The sequence below is a fragment of the Ursus maritimus genome, unplaced genomic scaffold (assembly GCF_017311325.1).
Source record: "Ursus maritimus isolate PB19 unplaced genomic scaffold, ASM1731132v1 scaffold_2, whole genome shotgun sequence".
Taxonomy (NCBI): Eukaryota; Metazoa; Chordata; class Mammalia; order Carnivora; family Ursidae; genus Ursus; species Ursus maritimus.
Genome location: NW_024424452.1, coordinates 54,414,081 through 54,433,127, shown reverse-complemented (window position 1 = coordinate 54,433,127; position 19,047 = coordinate 54,414,081). Strand labels below are relative to the sequence as shown.

The 19,047-nt window shown below is 36.8% G+C and overlaps 1 protein-coding gene across 1 annotated transcript in view; it reads right to left on the bottom strand.

Annotated features, from left to right (window-relative positions):
• USH2A (usherin) overlaps nt 1-19,047 on the bottom strand; it is a 676,781-nt gene that overhangs the window by 351,168 nt on the left and 306,566 nt on the right. The window contains exon 31 of the mRNA XM_040636016.1: nt 17,959-18,120. Within this exon, the coding sequence (XP_040491950.1) occupies nt 17,959-18,120 (162 nt within the window). The remainder of the gene's footprint in view (nt 1-17,958; nt 18,121-19,047) is intronic.

Here is a 19,047-nt window from a genome sequence, read left to right as displayed (position 1 = left end):
AAAAAAAAAACGCAAAACTCACCATAAATGAAGTTAAAAAAAAACCCAAATGACAAAAATAGGAACTGAGAATTGTAATATAGCTTCCATGCAAATGTTAAGCATTTTTAATGTATATTTAAAATATTTAGAAAATAAGAGGAAGAATATACCCCTTTAAATAATGTACAAAAACATTTAGAGAATTAATTTTAAGGAATTAGAAAGGCACACACACAAAATATTATATAAAAGGCTGTTAAAATTGCAGTACTGTTTATAACAGAAAAAAATGAGAAATAATACAAATATTATAATGATTTCCTTAAATATATTGTGAAATATTTTAAAATACTGTGCAGTCATTTAAAGCAGGATTTAGAAAATAATTTAGTAATTTGGTAATATGATCACTATATATTATAAAGTTGTGAAAGATTGTGAAACAGTCTGGCCCAAATTGTATGTGTATATCTGTGCACCAACAAAAAAAGATCAAAGGATGGTGAGTATACAAGTTGAAATGTGATTAGTGATCATCTCCGGTGGGTGAAATTGTGGACAATTTTTATTTTTTTCAAATTTTCTTTTGTACTTAGAATTTACTATTTTATAATAATTTTGTTTTTAAATTGTGCTTAATTTTGAATGGATAACACATTAATAGATAGGCATGGTACAAAAACTAAAAGATACAAAAGAGCTCACATGAAAATCAAGTCTCCCTCTACCCTTGTTCCCAAGTTATCCAGTTCCCTTCTAGGAATTCAGCAATTATTACATATTCATGTATACCTCCAGAGGAAATCTAAGAATATAACCAAATATGCGAATGTTAGTGGACTATAAAATATACTGTCCTACATTAGTACTTTATGATATACTTTGAAGATGCTACCGTACCAGTAAAGATTGCTCATTCTATTAAATGAGCATGTAATATACCTGGTGTGCATATTAGTTATTAACCGTAACTTGTTTAACTAATCTTTTATTGATGTTTATTAGGCTTTTTCATTTATATTTTATTTTATTACATTTTGTTTTATTTTATTGGCACATATGTATATATGATCAGAAGAATCAGCCACTTTGGAAGAACCTCAAACATAATAAAATGTAAAAGCCAGCAAGATGTTCGGAATGCTACTTATTACTGTTTTTTGATTATTTGTATTAGAGCTATACATCCACTAGATTTAAAGCAGCTGACCGAAACAAAAGGTAAAGACAATTTACACCTCAATCTTCAGCAATTCTTTTTTGTGCTGGAAAAATAGTAGGTGATATTTTTAAATATATATTTTGAATAAATACAGATGAATGGAGATAAGACACTTAAGCTACTTAGACTCTAGCTACAAAAAGGATATCATGGGTGTAATGCATCACTAATGGCATTAGGAGGACTCTGGAATGATGTTCTGAGGCAGATGATAAAAATCAAGGAATGAAGGAGAGCACTTACTGTGATGAGCACTGGGTATTATATGTAAGTGATAAATCACTAGATTCTACACCTGAAACTAATGTTACATTGTATGTTAACTAACTAGAATTTAAATATATACTTGAAAAAAAAAATCAAGGAATGAATGGTCTCCAAACAAAAAAGTTAGAGGAATACTCTAAACATTCATTTCTTATTTTGGAAAGGAAGCCATGCACTGAGATTTGAGGGTTTCAACAATGGGAGAAAATAAATCAACAAAACAGAGATTCAATTTAAGAAACTAGATAAAATTTCACGGAAATTCTCAAAAGGAAGAACACGGTGGACAGCAGAGTTGGGTGATTTCCTAGGATACGTATTTATAAAACACATTCAAAGGGAAAAAATATATGTGTAAGTAAGGTTGAGGGTTTGTTGGCAGATTCCAAAATTTGTAAATGTAACAAATGAGCCAAAGTTTGGAATGATAATAGTCAACATTTGGAGTGGTGCTCTAGCTCATAATGATATCTTCAGAGGCTATACTTTCTTTCTCTTCTTCTAGTAGCCAGATCCTGCCCTTTTGGCCCCAAAGGTGGATATATGATCCAAATGAAACAATCAGCATCCTTCCTCAATGTTTTTCAATCTGGAGTTGAGGAGGCTGTCCAGCCGTGGGGTAAGAACTCAAGAGTTGCTGCTAATCGTGTTTTCCAGTCCGTGAAGAAAGCCCGCATGTTACAATAGATAATGGTTCCCATTCCAGGAACGAAGATGAAATTGTTAGATTTCTACTACTTGCAGCTAAAAGACTCAGGACTCAGGAATCATAGTATATTTACTTTGTAAAACCAAGAATGAATAATAACCACTGCTTTTGAAGCATTCAAAATTTGTCATGGATAAAATCCAATATATCATGACATTTCCAGTGTAAGATAGCTATCAAGTACTTAGGTGAGTGAAAAAAAATTTTTTTCTTTCTGGTTTTATTATTGAGTCTTTCTTTTACTAGAAATAACCTAAGCTTTCCTGGTCATTAATTGTTCGTCTCTATGATACAAAGATACTATTTTGAAAGTAATTTATAAAAATGCGAAGTGAATTTTATCCTTTAGGGAACTGAAAGATTCATATAGGTTCTCTGAAAACAATAAAAATTTGAGAAAAGTAAGATATGAGGAAAGACTACTTTGAATGTAATCTCTGACTCCTTTATTGTTCTTATATATTCAATATAACTAAATTCCCCAAATATCACTGATGTCTCTGTACTGGGCACTTCCCTGTATCACATATGGCTTTAAAGGTTTAATCCCTCTCTGCCTTTATTTTTAGAGAAAGGGCATCCTAAAAATCTGAGAACGTAGGGTCTGTTAATACTGCTACTCTCCTATAGTTTGCTGAATTTCCTAAATCGGATAGAAAGACAATGACACTAAAGCTTATCCAGATGTGGTTTTATAATGATGTCACTGGGCTTTACTCCATAATCGAGGACCCTAAAAATGTACAATATTAGGCTTAGTATTTGCAATAAGGTTAATGGAAATCTGCACCAAGGGTAAATTCTTTAGCAGACTGTGTCATCAGGAAATATTTAAACACCATTTAAAAGGATTTAAAATAAGTAGATTTGATTTTACACTGACTAATGCACAGAAATATAATACAATAGAGCTGTTAACAAATAAACATAATATTTTCTCTCCTCTTTTGCTCATCCTTTGCCATCTGTATTGCTAAGTCCAATTAGCTTCTTGCATTTAAAGTTCTTACTTGCTTTTTCACCTACGAATGGAGACAACAGCTGTGTAGGTTCAGCTATGACTGTTTCGGATGCATGCCATTACTACAATTATTTATTTTCCAAAACACTGATTCGTTCATGCTCTATCATTACTGTAAATCCTTCACTGGTCCTCCAGTGCCTCAGAACAGAGACATCTCAACATACCTATAGCACCTTTGATAATTTGACTCTCACCTAGGCTTTCACCACTCCTGTCCATCCACCCAGGGCACTCAGTCATACCAAGCTAGGCCCTATTTAATTTTTGTGAAACACACATAAACAGTGCTGTGCCAAGGACTATTCTACCCTGGTCCTTAGGCTTGCCTGACTCCCAGTTCTGAAACTCTCCTCGAAAGCCTGCAAAAAGTCGTTTCCTCTGGTGATACTTTATCCTCCTGATTACCTCTCCCTTTGTTCTCACATCTGTCAGAGAACTCACCACTGGCTGGACAGCATGACATTTAGTTGTGTCTATTTCTGTCTAAGCAATTGAACTGGGAACAATTTGAGGAAACATGAAAATGTCTTAATCAGTAATGTAACTTCCAACCTTGCACGTAGTAGATGCTCAACAAGTAGTTTCTAAATTAAATAAGCTATGTAGTTGAGTGCCATGTCTGAAGGGGATTCTTTGCATTTAGAATCTTTGTCATGATGTAACAATAATTTGATCTATTTCTACAATTAATAACACATGTTTGTTGATCATTTACTATGTTCTGAAAGAGTTATGAGCACCATACTAACCATTTTTTACATGCATTATCACATTTAATTCTCCCACTAGGAGCAAAGGTAGTACTGTTTCTGTTTTACCAGGAAACCAGGGCTTAGCACCTGCATGATTCTGCCTCTGAACCCTGCACAAATTCTTCCCTTTAAGTGTGAGTGGAACCTGGGACTATGATGAGATATCACTCCCATGGTTACCTTACCTTATATGGAAAAAAGAGATGACTCTGCTGTGGTATAAGCCCTTTAAAAGCAGAGTTTTCTCCAGCTGGTAGCAGAAAGTCAGAAAGATTCAAAGCATGAAGGGGAATTGACGCAAAGGAGTTTCTTGCTCTGGAAGTGGAGGGGGCCATGTGAGAGGCTCTTCAAGTTGAGCTGCCCCTGGCTGACAGCCAGCTGGGAGACAGAAATGTCAGCACTAGCACTGCAAAGAATCAAATTCTCCCAACAACCTGAATGAGCTTAGAAGTGTATGCTTTCTCAGAGCCTCCAGAGGAGAGTCTGAACTGTCCAATTTCTTGGTTTTGCCCTAATGAGACCCTAATTAGTGACCCAGCCAAGCCTACGCAAACTTCTGACTTACAGAACTATGAGCAGGAGCATGGATGTTGTTTTAGGCTGCCTACTGGGAGACTGAGTCATGGCCTTTAGAATATGGGCAGAAGTAACATAGGTCACTTCCAGGCCTGGCCCATAAAAATCTCCAACTTACTATCCTTCATTCCCTTCCCTTACCTGGTACAGGAATGGAGATAAACTCCAGAGCCACCTGTGAGTCACATGTAAGAGATGGCAGACCTAAATGTGCCTGGGACCCTGAATGACTATGTACAGGAAGGAAGCTTTGCTGATCCAACTCTTCACTGGCACATGGCTGTTAACTGAATGACAAGTGAATTTCTAGGCTGTTTCTGCTAACAGAAACTAGTGTGTGTGTGTGTGTGTGTGTGTGTGTGTGTGTGTGTGTGTGTTCACATCATCTAGGTTATCCTAACGAATATACAGAATCTGAGAACTCAAGGAGAAGAATGAGTTATTCATGTAACTGGGGGACGAGAATTCCAGTCAGAAAAAAAACAGCAAGTTCAAAGGTCTGGACATAGGAAAGGGCTTATTGTATTTTGGGGAAAAAAAATACAAAAAACAAAAAACAAAACAAGCACAAACAGAAAGAAAACCAGCACTGTAGAAATAAATGGGAGTAAGAGTAGGAGAGTAGGAGTAGGAGAATGGCATACAGCTAAGAAAGTAGATAGGAGTCAGAGAAGTGTTATAGGCCAACATAAGGAGTTTGAATTTTATTTTAAGATTGGATATGAGGGATGAAAAAGAAAAAGTAAAAGATTAAATCCAGGTTTTTATTTCTGGCAAAGGGGTGAATAGTGTTACTCTTCTCTGAGATGAGAAATTCAGGAAAAAAAAACTATTTTATGGGAGGTAGCAGATATAATGAATTCAGTTTGGGGGACTTGGAGTAAAATGCCTGAAGCAGGAGTGTCCAATAGGCAGTTAGAAAATGTTTATAGCTTAGGAAAAAATGTCTGAACTGGAGATAAGGACTGAGTCATCACAGAAATATTGTATGGAATGTTCCAAGAAGAACCCCGAGATAAACTAACATTTGTGGGTAGAGGGAAAAGAAGAAGAGAAGACACATGAGATCTTGAGCAGTAACAGGAAAGTTGAGAAGGTGGAATATCCCAGACATTAAGGGAAGAAGCTCTGTGATGAAGAAATGACCGACAATCTGTCAAAGTGCCATGAACTACAGTGCTTTCACATGGTCCCTGAATTGGGGACCATAAGAACTTTGACAGCCTTGGTGAGAATGGTTTCAATTGAGTGGTCAAGTATTTATGAAGTTATTGGAGTTGTAGTGGGTTGAAATTTCCCCCTCAAGAAGTTGTTCAAATCCTAACCCCTGTTATCTGTGAATGTGACCTTATTTGGAAATAGGGTTTTTGCAGACATGATCAAGTTAAGATGAGATCATACTGAATTAGGGTGGGCTCTAAATCCAATATGATTGGTGTTTTTACAGGATGAGAGAAATCTGGACACAGGGAGAACGGTGCATATGACAGAAGCAGAAACTGGAGTGATGCAGCTGAAAGTGAAGGAATGCTCCAGACTGCCAGTAACCATGACAAGTTGGGGTAGGGAAGGAAGGGTGCCCCTCTACAGTTTTTAGAGGGAGCATTAGCTCTAGTGACACCTTGACTTAGGACTTCTAGTCTCTAGACTATGAGAGAATAAGTTTCTGTTGTTTTAGGCGCCCAATTTGTATGGAGTTTTTTGTTTGTTTGGTTGTTTTTTTTTTTCAGGGAAGCTCCAGCAAATGCACAGGAGGTAAGGAGGCCAAGCAAGTGAGCCAGTGGAGGTAAGGACTGTGGCTGTGAATGTGAGAAAGACCAAGTTGGGAAGGTTGGGAACAGGAGTGGAAGATAGAACTCAGAACCAGGACATGTTTTCTCCTTGTTTGTCTTTTTTCTTCTTCTCCACATAAGAGATATGAGCCTCTAGAAATGCTGATGGAAAAAGCTAATATAGGTAGGATAAAGAAAAGTCAGGCTAACTGATAGAGAAGTACTCATGAAGGTAGAAGAAGATCCATGGGGGCAGAGGGGCTTACCCCTCTGCAGGAGAATAGACACTTCTTTGTTTCCTAAAAGAAGGGGAACACTTATTCTGGTGTAGAAAAGCTAATAGGTTCTGTGACAGCAAGCAGAGGAATCCCATTTAAGAGCTTCAGTTTGAGATGGAAAGCAAAGTATTCTGCTAAGATTCAGGGAGGCCAGGGTTTGAAGAAATGTGATCAATGACTGAAGAGCCCATAATGGAGAATGTAAGGCAAAGCACAGTGGGGAAACAAAGATCCAGAGGAAGCATTTAGGAGCTTATCAGTGACTGGAGAACATTGGATATTAGATTGGAACCAATCTGGATGCTTATTAGATTTCCTTCAGCAGAGCTCAGGACCCCCACGTTGAGGTGTAAGGAACACAATTAGATTGATCTAGATTTGGTGGGTTACCACTTGCATATGTTGCAATAACAACATGGCAAGAAAGTCAAGAAAATTGAAAAGAAAATATTTCAAGTTATGGAGTTACCTTAGAAGGCAAGGAAAAACAGGGTCTAATAGATGGGGAGAGCAGGAGAGGTTAAGAAACTGAAAGTTTCAAAGAAGAATACAAACATTTTTAGTGTGAGTAAATGAGTGGAGGAGCTGGAAAATGGGTGTTTGTTTTTGGATAGTGGCATATTTGAACCTAATATGTTAGACATGGAGCATTTCTAAGTGATGGCAAGGTCCAGGATATTGAATAGAGGGCAAGTAACTTAACAGTACAGTTGAGTTTAGAGATGAGAAGATAAAAGATATGGGAGGCCGACCTGTCTAATGGATTGTTCCTGTGACAGATGGATGAAGCAACACAGGATCCTCACACACCTGGGGTAAAGAAAGAAGAAGTGGGCAAATATATTAAGTGCTCAAGCCTTTACTGAATTGGGAAACAGAAGTAGGATGTTAGCAAAGATGAGCAAAACAGAGAAAAGAATTTCTTTTAGCCAAAGAGCATGGATCTTATAGGATCGGTAAGTACTAAAGGAAGGTAAAAAGTCATCATCTGGAATGAAGTATGGTAGAAGAAAGTCAGAAGTTGTTGACCCCATCCTCTTGATTTCTGAATTACACAGACATCAGGGAATGATCTAAATCCACTTAAAATGACTGAAGAAGAAATTGCTACCCTCAGGAGAGACTCAGTTTTCATTTATTTCAAGAAGACTAAGCACTGTAAGATGAATAGTATGAGGCCTTCTCTAACCACTCCGCACTGAACTATAGGCTCCATGACGGCAGACCCTTTGCACCTTGTGTTTCCCATTGGCTTTTCAAGGCTCAGAAAATCTTGAGTATCTACTTTGTAGACACCCAATAATATTCATTGAATGAATGAGTCATTCCAGATACTTGTGATTGTCCCTTTCTAAATTGTATTATTTTCACGGGATGTATCCATTTTTAAACTGATTTTGATTAGAAGCCTATCTTCTCTGATATTTTTTAGGTCTTTGAAGGAAGTCAGGATGTTACTAAGCACAGAATCAAATACATAGAGTTAGTCATAGGTTGAACTGTGTCTTCCCACCCCCCACCCCACACTGCCAAATTCATATGTTGAAATTTTAGCCCCCAGTACCTCAGAATATGACCTTATTTGGAAGTAGTTCTGCTGTAGCAGTAACAAGTTAAGATGACACCCTAATCCAATATGACTTGTGTCTTTATAAAAAGGGGAAATTTGGCATAGGCAGGTACACAAGGAGAAGACCATGTGAAGATGAAGGCAGTGATCAGGACAAAGCATCTACAGGTCAAAGAATGCCAATGATTGCCAGCAAACCACCAGAGACCAGGAGAGTGGCACAGAACAGCTTCTCCCTCCTGGCCCTCAGAAGGAGCTAACCCTGTCGACAAGTTGATCTGGGACTACTAGCCTCTGGAACTGTGAGACAATACATTTCTGTTGTTTAACCCACTCAGTGATACTTTGTCATGGCAGCCCTAGCAAACGTATACAAGAAGTTTAACCAAAAAAAAAAAAAAAAAAAAAAGCTACATATTGGATAATTACATGAAAATTTCCAAGAAGCTACAGGAACAGCCTACCTCATTATAAAAAAATTTTAACAAAAAAAAAAAAAAAAAAAAAAGCTACATATTGGATAATTACATGAAAATTTCCAAGAAGCTACAGGAACAGCCTACCTCATTAAAACTGCTTACCACATTTAGCATATTAATTACTTCTGAATTATGCATCGGTGTTTGTTGTCATTTACTTTAAAATATTAGTTTACTGACTCCCAGTGTTTCTTCAATTTAATCCAATTCATTTCAACTCAATTCAATAAGAGTTCATTAGATGCCAATTGGGTCTTTATTTCTATGATACATACTATAGAGATTATGAAAATAAATAAACACATGATAACTGTACTCAATGAACCTACATTTTGGTTTTGGATCAAGATTTATCCCCTTTAAGTTTCTGTTACAAGATAGAAGATATTTAAGTGACAAATTTGTAGTAAAATTATATGAAAGATTCCGTGAATCAAAGGAAAATGTGTGAATTGGGGTAGATCATCAAACACATTGTGTGATGCTTTAATGGCAGTAGATAATTCTAGGGGTGATGAGAAGACTGTCATTGACACTGGCCAGAAGAGGTAAGTAAGGGATCGACTGATTAAATATCAGGGTAAAGACTAGAAAGAAGTCAAAGCTAAGTATTAATAGGTGATAGAGTCCTAAAATATGCATCCTTTATACAGACTTTTTACATATATATTAAAATTGTGAAAAAATACTACAAAAATTCTCCTTTTAATATCTAAACTGCAGAGAACTTGAAAGATGAAAAGACTCCCCTTAAGGAAAAGAAAACACTTAAATCCCATGACTGAAAGACAACCACTATTAACAATTAGATGTACATAAACACACATATGTATATATACTCACATGTATTTTACTAAAATAGACTCATGTGTTACATGCTGTTGATGAAAATGTGTTTTTAACATCCTTCTGCATTATTCAATATTCTTCTACTGCTTCATAAGCTATATGGCCATACAATATTCCATTAGTGGACATTCAGAAATTATTTTGCTGGTGTACACAGGCCAGTGATTTCATGTGCTAACTTTTAATTTCATAGATGAAGACTTTCTATAATTATTTCTTACTTTTGGACTTAGAGAAAGATGTAGATATTTCATTCTTTAAGTATTCCAGTGGCTTTCTTTTTTTTGCATTAAATGAATTTCTTTTTTTTTGTTTTTTTATTTTTATTTTTTTATTATGTTCAGTTAGCCAACATACAGTACATCATTAGTTTTTGATGTAGTGTTCAACGATGCATTAGTTGCCTATAACACCCAGTGCTCATCACAATATATGCCCTCCTTAATGCCCATCACCCAGCTACCCCATCTTCCCACCCCCCCTCCTCTGAAAACCTACAATGGCTTTCTAGAAGGTCAGAAAACAACAACTGACAGTGTTATAGCAACTATCCAGAGTCGGAGGATTCAGGGTATAGGAAGAGGAACACAAAAGACTGTATCACTGATTCACTGTCTCTACCTACATTTCCAAAGGAAGCCAGTGACAAAAGAGAACATACTATTTGCTTCCATTCATATTAAGTAAAATAAAATAGCAAACAAATCTATGCTAAGAGGAAAGCATCACCTGAGTCAGAAGATAAGACTTGAGGGCAAAAATGGGGTGCTTCTAGAGAGTTAACAGTGTCTATTTCTTGGTTTGGTGCTGGCTCCACAGATGTGTTCACATTGTGAATATTCATCAAGCTGTCCGCTGAAGATATGTTTTATGTTTTTGATAAGAATTTATAATTCAATTAAGTTTTTAAAAATAAATTAAAAAATAATGGCAGTTGTCACTGTGCCTGGCATAGCAACAGTTAGCCTCTGTTTATAAACATCTCAATGGAAGGGCGTATTCCATCACTGTTTTCCCCTTTGAACGCCACTCCTTTTCTATTGGACGTTACTTCCCTCTCTCCCTCTGAAATCCCTTCAAATATAAAGCCCTTTCCTACTTATTTAAGAACATATTATTCATCACTTAGGTTAACAGATTACAGGAAATATTTGAGTATAGGCTTTAAAATATAAATTTAAACAAGTTTCATTTCTTCACATACTGGTACACTCTAGAAATATCTTAAAGTAAAAATGACACTTTGGTTGTAATGTTTACAACTAACCACAACTGATATTTCAACATCTGTATAAGTTATTTCATTTCACTTGGCCCTTTGTTACTAAGTTACCCTTTAAGAGTCAAGCATCCCCTGTTGATTGACCCAAGGATCTGGTATGTGGCCAGACCTGGAGCAACTCTCCTGGAGTCTTTGATCACAGAGTTAGTGATCTAGCCTCTTTTCATAAGTTAGGCTTTTTTTTTTTTCCTTTTAGCCTCAAGGCTTCTTAGACTTTTTATAATTCAGTGCTGTATGTCTGTGACATAAAAAGGGCACAAAGTATGACTTAGTTTGTAATACAGAAGCACCATGACTCATAGATGAGATCATCGCCTTACCTGAAAACCCTCATACGCTCTGTCTTATTAATACTCGGCCTTATGGATTAGAACACAGGCATGTTAACAGTATCCCCTCAAAACTATTACTTTATGTAAAAGGAGTGATTTAGATGCACTGGTATTCAAAACTGTAAAATTCCAGATAATATCAAGGTTAAAGTGAAGTTTTATTTTGCTAAGAAAGGATCTTTTGTAAACCATCAGTGGGAATGAATATAATTTAGCTCAAATTTGTAGAGAATTGTTAAGTTTCCTTATAATGCTTGGTTAGAAGTACCTAACCTTTAAATGCTTTTTTATTGTGCCATAAGCAATACAGCTTCTTCTGCAATAAATTTCTCATCGTCATACTTAAGTGTTTGGAAGATTCAAGATGAACATTTCTATTTTGCTGTTTAAACATGGTTCTTTTTTGACCTTGGCAAATGAGACCAAAAAAACCTCCCAGTTTTTGCACTTTTAGTTGGTTAAAGATATAAATACTTACTATCTAACTGTTCCAGATATTCATCTGCTTTTCCTCTTTCCTTTCCTTCTTTCTCTGTCTCTGTTACATGTCCTCTCTCTCTCTCTCTCTCTCACACACACACACACACACACACACACACTCTTACATTGCTGTTATCCTTGCTTCTTTACTGCCTTAGCCTCAGTGATAGAAGCCCAGGTCCCGATTAGGCAGCAGTGGAAAGATACTTTCCCTCATGCTGGAAATCAGCCACTTGTACTCAATCATAAGACTACTATAGATTTATTAGATGATACACTTGAAAGCATACGTTTTATGGTTTGGTGTCAGATATATCTATGTCTACATTACAGAGTCCTTATCGACCTTTATTTACCCCTTTGGAGTTCTAGGAGTTATAAGCAGCAGTGGCTCAGGTAGGGTCACCAACAAGAATTTGTGTCATAAAAATAGAACTGTCCAAAGGGATCGCTAGTCTTTCTTTACCAGTTTGCACAGCTCACATAAACGCCCTTGTCACGCCCATAGTATATTTCTCCCCGTTCCCACCATCTTGTTATCCTTGTTTCCAAAAACTTTGTAGGCTTCTCTGAAACATCTCACAAACTTCTTAAAGATTGCCAGTTTCTGGTAGGGTGCTCATTTAAAATGAGAATGATCTGGTTGGCTACAGTTTGGATAGTCATCATCAATCAGGATGCTATCTAGCCTGAACTTTGAAACAATCCTGGTATGTTGAACGGTCTCACAAAAGGTTTCTTTTTTTCTACCTCTTTATGAACATGCTATATACGCCCATCTTAAGTGGCTCACAATAGCTCTGTTGGTGATATCAATATAGGTCCTTCAATCTTTCAATAATGTTTTTAATCATAAGCTTTAAAGCACAATTGTTTTTACCTCGAAATTCTTAAAAATCTGTTATGGGACAGAAATAAGAGATTAATGGAGATCTTGCAAAAAAAGATAAATGGCACCACCAGAATACCACAAAACTGGGGGAAAAATTAATTGAACCTATACTTTTGATAAATATTTATTTTTTGCAGAAGAAAAATGCATACTAGTTTAAGCTGTCATTATACTAACCTACATCCTATTTTTCATATTATTAGTAATACATAATGTGGTAGTTTATATTCAAAAATAAAACTAGAATGTATATACCTCATGTATTTATCCAGAAATACACCAAGGTTACTATGGTTACGAAAAATCCATTACCTTTGAATACAGAATGAAAAAGTTTGACTTAAAGTGTGTGCTATTTATTATAGCAAACATCAACAGCCTTCGGGAGGTTCTCTAACTGGATTCATTTTTCAGTGTCACAACTGACCCACCATACTACTAGCTTATGGCCTATGCAAGGCAAAAAATTTGAACTGTATGCATTTTTAAATATATTTTGTACTAACTCGAGGAGCAGCAATGCCTTTGACTTTTAATGCTTCATATTTAAGAGAAGGAAGAAAAAAAAATTCAAGCCACCGAGATGCTAAGTGCCTTCTGAATTGAAATGCATTTACTTTTACCTGTATCCACATGGCAGCAAGATCCATTTGCTACACATAACAGAAGAATGTTGGGATTCTGTGGGAACTTAAGAGGAAGCTACAAATAAATGGAGTAAGAGTGAGGAAAGAAAGGTTGACACTTCGAATATTTAGGAGGACACATTAAGCCAGATTATTTAAGGAAGTTTTTGATAGGGTAGAAGACAAGGAATTTTAAACATGCAGATGATTACAACCAGGGAAAACAGGGTATAAAACACAGCTCTTGAGGAAGTTTCAAAATTATTCCTCACCTATTAAATTTTTGCTCATCAAGGCTATGATCAGCTGAATCAAAGCACAACGTAAATCTCTAATAAACATGTAGGAAGTATGCCTTATACCTAGTAGTTAAACATGCAAACAAAAATAAAATAATATTTTTTGCTTGAAAAATTATCAAAGATTAAAGAATATAACATGGCCTGCTGACGAACTTTTCTGGGAAACAGCAAGAAAATGTGTATCAAATATTTCGGGAAGGTTCACTACTTTTGACTTAGCTGTTCCCCTTTTGGGAATCTAATAAACAAAGATTACAGACAACCATATTTATCACAACATATTTAAAAGAGAGATAAATTAGAAACTTGAACTCTTTCAAGTGGTTAAATACATTAATGTACATTTGGATGGGATGTGATGTTAGTATTAAAATATTTCAAAATATTTTCAGGAAAAATGCTTCATAAAGTGGGATACAGTCATAATAAGGAAATATGTGAGGATTCAACATTATACATTATAGATCAACTTTGTTAACATGAATAAGGTACTAGAAGGAATTACATTTTACATAGAGTTTCTATAGGTACGGTGGGATTATCAGGTATTAGACATCTGGATCTTTTCAATTATTTTCAATAAGCATATACTGCTTTTATAATCGAAAAATATTATTAATTATTTCTCTAATCCATTAGACTGCATCTTCCATTTCTCTGTCTCCCTATGAATCGGCATTTCAGCACTGAAGAGACCCCGTTCCAGTAGCCCTAAACTCTCACTATGACTGACAGCATTGGCCCTCACCAGGGGAAGTTCCCACTCTCAGCATGGAAAGGAGATCGGTTCACAAAGATCCTGACACAAAGACGAGCAACAAGTCCTAACGACGTCATGGACGCATCTGATGATGGAACGTGGTACGATGCAGTGTCTGAAGAGGCTAGAGCCTGTTCAAACGGCCAGGCTTTCTTCTATCAGGTTTCTCCTGGCTGACTTTAGATAAACAGCGTCCCTTTCTCCTTGTGCCTTCTCTGCAGTTCCTAGTAGACAGGTAGACTTTGAAGACCTAAACGACCTAAAACGAGTGCCTATTACAGATATAAAATCTTAGAGTTGAAAAGGATCCTAAAGGCTACTTTCTTCAATCCTCACATGATTTGAGACTCTATACAGAAGTGGGCATTCAGCCTAGGCTGATAGTAGAAAAAGCACTCCATTTAGGGTGCTCTTATGGACTGAGCGGTGTTCCCCCACATTCATATTTTGAGGCCCTAGCTCCCCATGTGACTATATTTGGAAATGGGACTTTTAAAGAGGTGATTAAGGTTAAGTGAGATCATAAGGGTGGGACCCTAATCCAACAGGACTGGTGACCGGGTAAGAAAGGGCTGTGCACACAGGAGAAAGACCTTGGGAGGACATGGTGAGAAGGCAGCTGTCTGACAGCCCAGGAGAGAGGCCTCGAGAGAAACCAAACCTGCCAACACCTTGATCTTGGACTTCTAGTCCCCAGAACTGTAAGAAATAAATTTCTGTTGTTTAAGCCGGCCAGTCTCTGGTATTTTGTTGTGGCAGCCCAAAAAAGAATAACATGGGTGCTCTGGGGTTTGCAATCAGGCTTTGGTCTCCCTGTCAGCATTGTTGGGAGGAAAAATAAAATCATATGTAATAATTTGTAATATTTATTTACGTAAATATGTAATGTTTACATATTATGTAACATTCACATGCGGTGTAAATATTTGCATATTTACACATATGTTTATGTGAATATGTTGATAATTTACATATTTACACAAAATATTTACACATTACGTGAATGTATAATAATATATAATATTTATTTATGTAAAAAATAAGATAATATGTAATAATTTGAGTAGCAGAATGTGGAAAGAATGAAAGCATGGACTCTGGGGTCAGACAGGTCCATATTTGAAGTGGTTCCTCTGATATGGATTAGAATTTCTTTCTTTTTTTTTTTATTTATTTGACAGAGATAGAGACAGCCAGCGAGAGAGGGAACACAAGCAGGGGGAGTGGGAGAGGAAGAAGCAGGCTCATAGCGGAGGAGCCTGATGTGGGGCTTGATCCCATAACGCTGGGATCACGCCCTGAGCTGAAGGCAGACACTTAACGACTGCGTCACCCAGGTGCCCCTGGATTAGAATTTCTTAACCTCTCTCGGCCTCGGTTTTACTAGCTCTCATGCTAGTTTAATCGTGCACAACTTTGAATCCCATCATAACATTTTTGGCTTCGTTTCTCTCCTTCGTGTTGCAGTCTCAATGGGCCTCATATCTTCTGCCGTTTGGGGATGAGAATGGCAAGAAATACAGTTGCTTACTAGGAGCCAAGAAGGCTATAGGAAAAAAGAATACTAGCTAGGATTTAATCTTTAAAAATCTACATAAAAAATGAAAACCATTAAAGAATCTATTATCTCTGTAGCTTGATGAGATGGTTGTGGGCACTTTAAAAATATTTCACGTCCTTTACAGTGTATTATATTTGGGGGACATCTATTGTACTAATCCACTCTGGTAACATTTGCCAAGAGTTTTCATTGCAGACACCAGAGTCACATGGTTTTGTTTATGATTCAATCAAACAATATACATAATTTGTATCATTTTGGAAGTAGCATTGGAAATCAATGTGAATTCTGGCCTCCTGTCTTCCCCACACTGCTCATCTTCTGGCTGTGCACAGTGTCACCTCAAATGGCATTCTGCACAGTTTGGAAATAGTCAAGGTTTACATTTTGAGACCTACTATCAACCACACAACTTCCCTATGGACTGGGCTAGTGCTCGTGTCTACCCATGGAAGGGATCTTTGTTTCTTTTTCTACCTTTCTTTTTTCTTTTCTCTGTCACTTTTTCTTTCCCACCCTACCCCTGCCCTCCACAATTTCCCCTTTGCTAGCTTCTTTTTCTGTTCCCAACAATCACCCAACTTCATCCATTCATTTATTCAAATGAATAAATATACCCACTCTGTGTTAAGTCCTGGAGATAAAGTAATGAACCAGACACTTACGGTCATGTCTTTATGAAGCTTAGTGTTCAGAAGGGCAAACTGACAAGTAAATAAGCAACTTTATTCAAAGACAGCACAAAAAAAAAAAAAAAAAAGAGGAGGCACACAGGTTTACAAGGAGCATACCTGCATCAGATCAACTCATACTTGGGATGTCAGAGAAGGCTTCTCAGAGAAAATGTCCGTACTGGGCCTAAAAATTGTGTTTTCCTATTATGCATGATGATATTTTTTGGTCCTACAAAAGTGTTTTCTATTAATTATTAATTCATGTGTATAGTTCATTCCAAGATATTTTTCATTTCTTTTGAAGTAATTTCTGTGGCCTATAATATTTAATTAAAATAATGCCTTCAGACATCATTAGGACAGGATTAATCTATTTTTAAAGTTTAAAACATGAACTCTGCATTCTACAAGAAATAAGAGTATTCTCTTTACTAAGTGCTAAGAACACATTAGGTATTTTAGCTCTAGTTTTCTTTAAAATCTTGAAAATTGTAGTTGTTCCCATTTTACAGATTCAGAAACTAAGTCTCAGAAGTGAAATAACTTGTTTTAAGACCGCATGCTCTTCCCCACAGCCAAAATCCCACTCACGGCCTGTGTGACTTTGAAGACGTTCCTTAATCTTTCTCTGCCTCAATTTCCTCATTTGTAACCTGGGGGTAATAATAGTACCTACCTCCTAGAACATGTATTACAGAATTCCTTCCAACCTCAAGGAACAAAATATTAAAGTAATAGCTCTTGTCCCTTGAAGGTTCTCAGTCTGGAGAGGACACAAAAAACATAAACCCTGAGGATGCCACTGGGTAAATGCCACAGCCCTGTGCACAAATGCCTCATCCCTGCATCTGTGTGCGTCCCCCTGAAGCCACGAGCGCCAACACAGGAGGGCCAGGGTGCCACAGATTTCCTATTACAACCTTAGCACTTGGCATTAATGTGGAGGAGAGAATACATAAATAATTAATCCTGCCTCTGACTCTCCCTGGTTGTGACCTTTCATGAAGAACGTCATATCTCTAGGCCTCAGTTTTTCATCAGTCAATATTTGACTCATGATGTCTTACCGGATAGTCACATATAGTTATAAAATACTATGCCATATATAACCACTAACATTACTACAGAAATATAAGCATGATCCAGATACCAGGCAACAAGACATAATGTAGGCTTCTTGCATTTTACAAGGTTTTCAGCAATTTACCTCATTTTATTCAAGTGTCATCACACATTGTAACACGATTTTGACTTATATACTATGTTTCTTCTCAAATGACCAAAATTCAGACTACACTGAGTCACGCATCTGAGTCTTAATATTATCCTGCATTAATGAAGACGTTAAAGTAGTTAACTCATGTGACAGTGGAATTTGTTTGAAATGACATTTACAACTGGGCATGATGAGTGTGGCTAGGGACCACACAAGGGGACCAAATAACAGGAGACAGATTAAGTACCCCAATTTTAAAGACCACATTTTCCGACAATTACAGACTACAGATATCTGAAATATACATAGTCTAACATAGACTAGAACTATTTACTGATACCTAGAAGTCTTACCTGTGGCTGTGTAGTTCTCTCCACTTCCCGAAAAGATTAGCATCCCATCCATATATAAAGAGTACTGAGTAATAATACCATTTGCTTTTTTGGGTGGATTCCAGGACAGCAACAAAGAATTAGGAAGAGATTTGGCTACCGGTGGCTGAACTTCCTGTGGGGCTGTGGGGGGAAAAAAAAAAAAAGATTTATAGAGCCTAATTTTAGTTTACTTTTCTAATTCAAACTTTTCAGACCTAACCCAATAAATCATGAAATAAACCTGAAATGCCATGCATAGAATATTCCTGATTCGTGGGCAGCTTGTCAGTAATTGCTTTAGGAACAGTACTAAATAATTGTCCTGAATTTATGAGAATTTGCATTAATGATGGATGGGGCATATTATACCAGTTCATTTGACTGATGCTTGCATTACTTCATCAAGAGTATTATTAACCCATAATCTCCACTTGGGGCTGTGCCTGTTAAAGCAAATCAAATGGATGGAGTCCCTACCCTTGAGAAGCTTTTGATCTAAGGCGGGCAATGCTGGGGAGGGTGGTTCATAATAGAAACAAAAAAGCCTATGTGTTTCTATAGAAATAACCAGTAAGCACAGAATCAATGGAATTAATTATATATGAAAACAACATTGTGTATAAGTTTGTTTTTTTCAAATAAGGTTCCGTTCATTTTCTGTAATGGTGAATAAATCGGAATCACAGGAACTAAAAATTTTAAAATATTGACCCTAAATACATCTATGGTTTGGTACATTGGCAGTAACTTTTTAAAAAAGCTGGAAGTTGGGAATTCCTTAAATAATGAAGAGTGAACGGTGAACTGGACCAGTAGGAATCCCTCTGGGATACAGCTCTGAAGTAGGTTTGAAGGGTTCCAGGCAAAACCTGGACAGAGGGAGTAGGGGGTAAAGAGAAAATAAGGACGCTCGTCCCATACTGAGGCTGGTGGAAGCATTTGTTAAAGGAGAGGACCATCATGTGGATCATGTGGCCCAGGGGAAGCAATGCCTCAGTAAGAGAAACAGTGCTTTTCTCCACAGGCTAGACCGAGAGAACCCTGAGAAAACATGGATGACGGGTCACT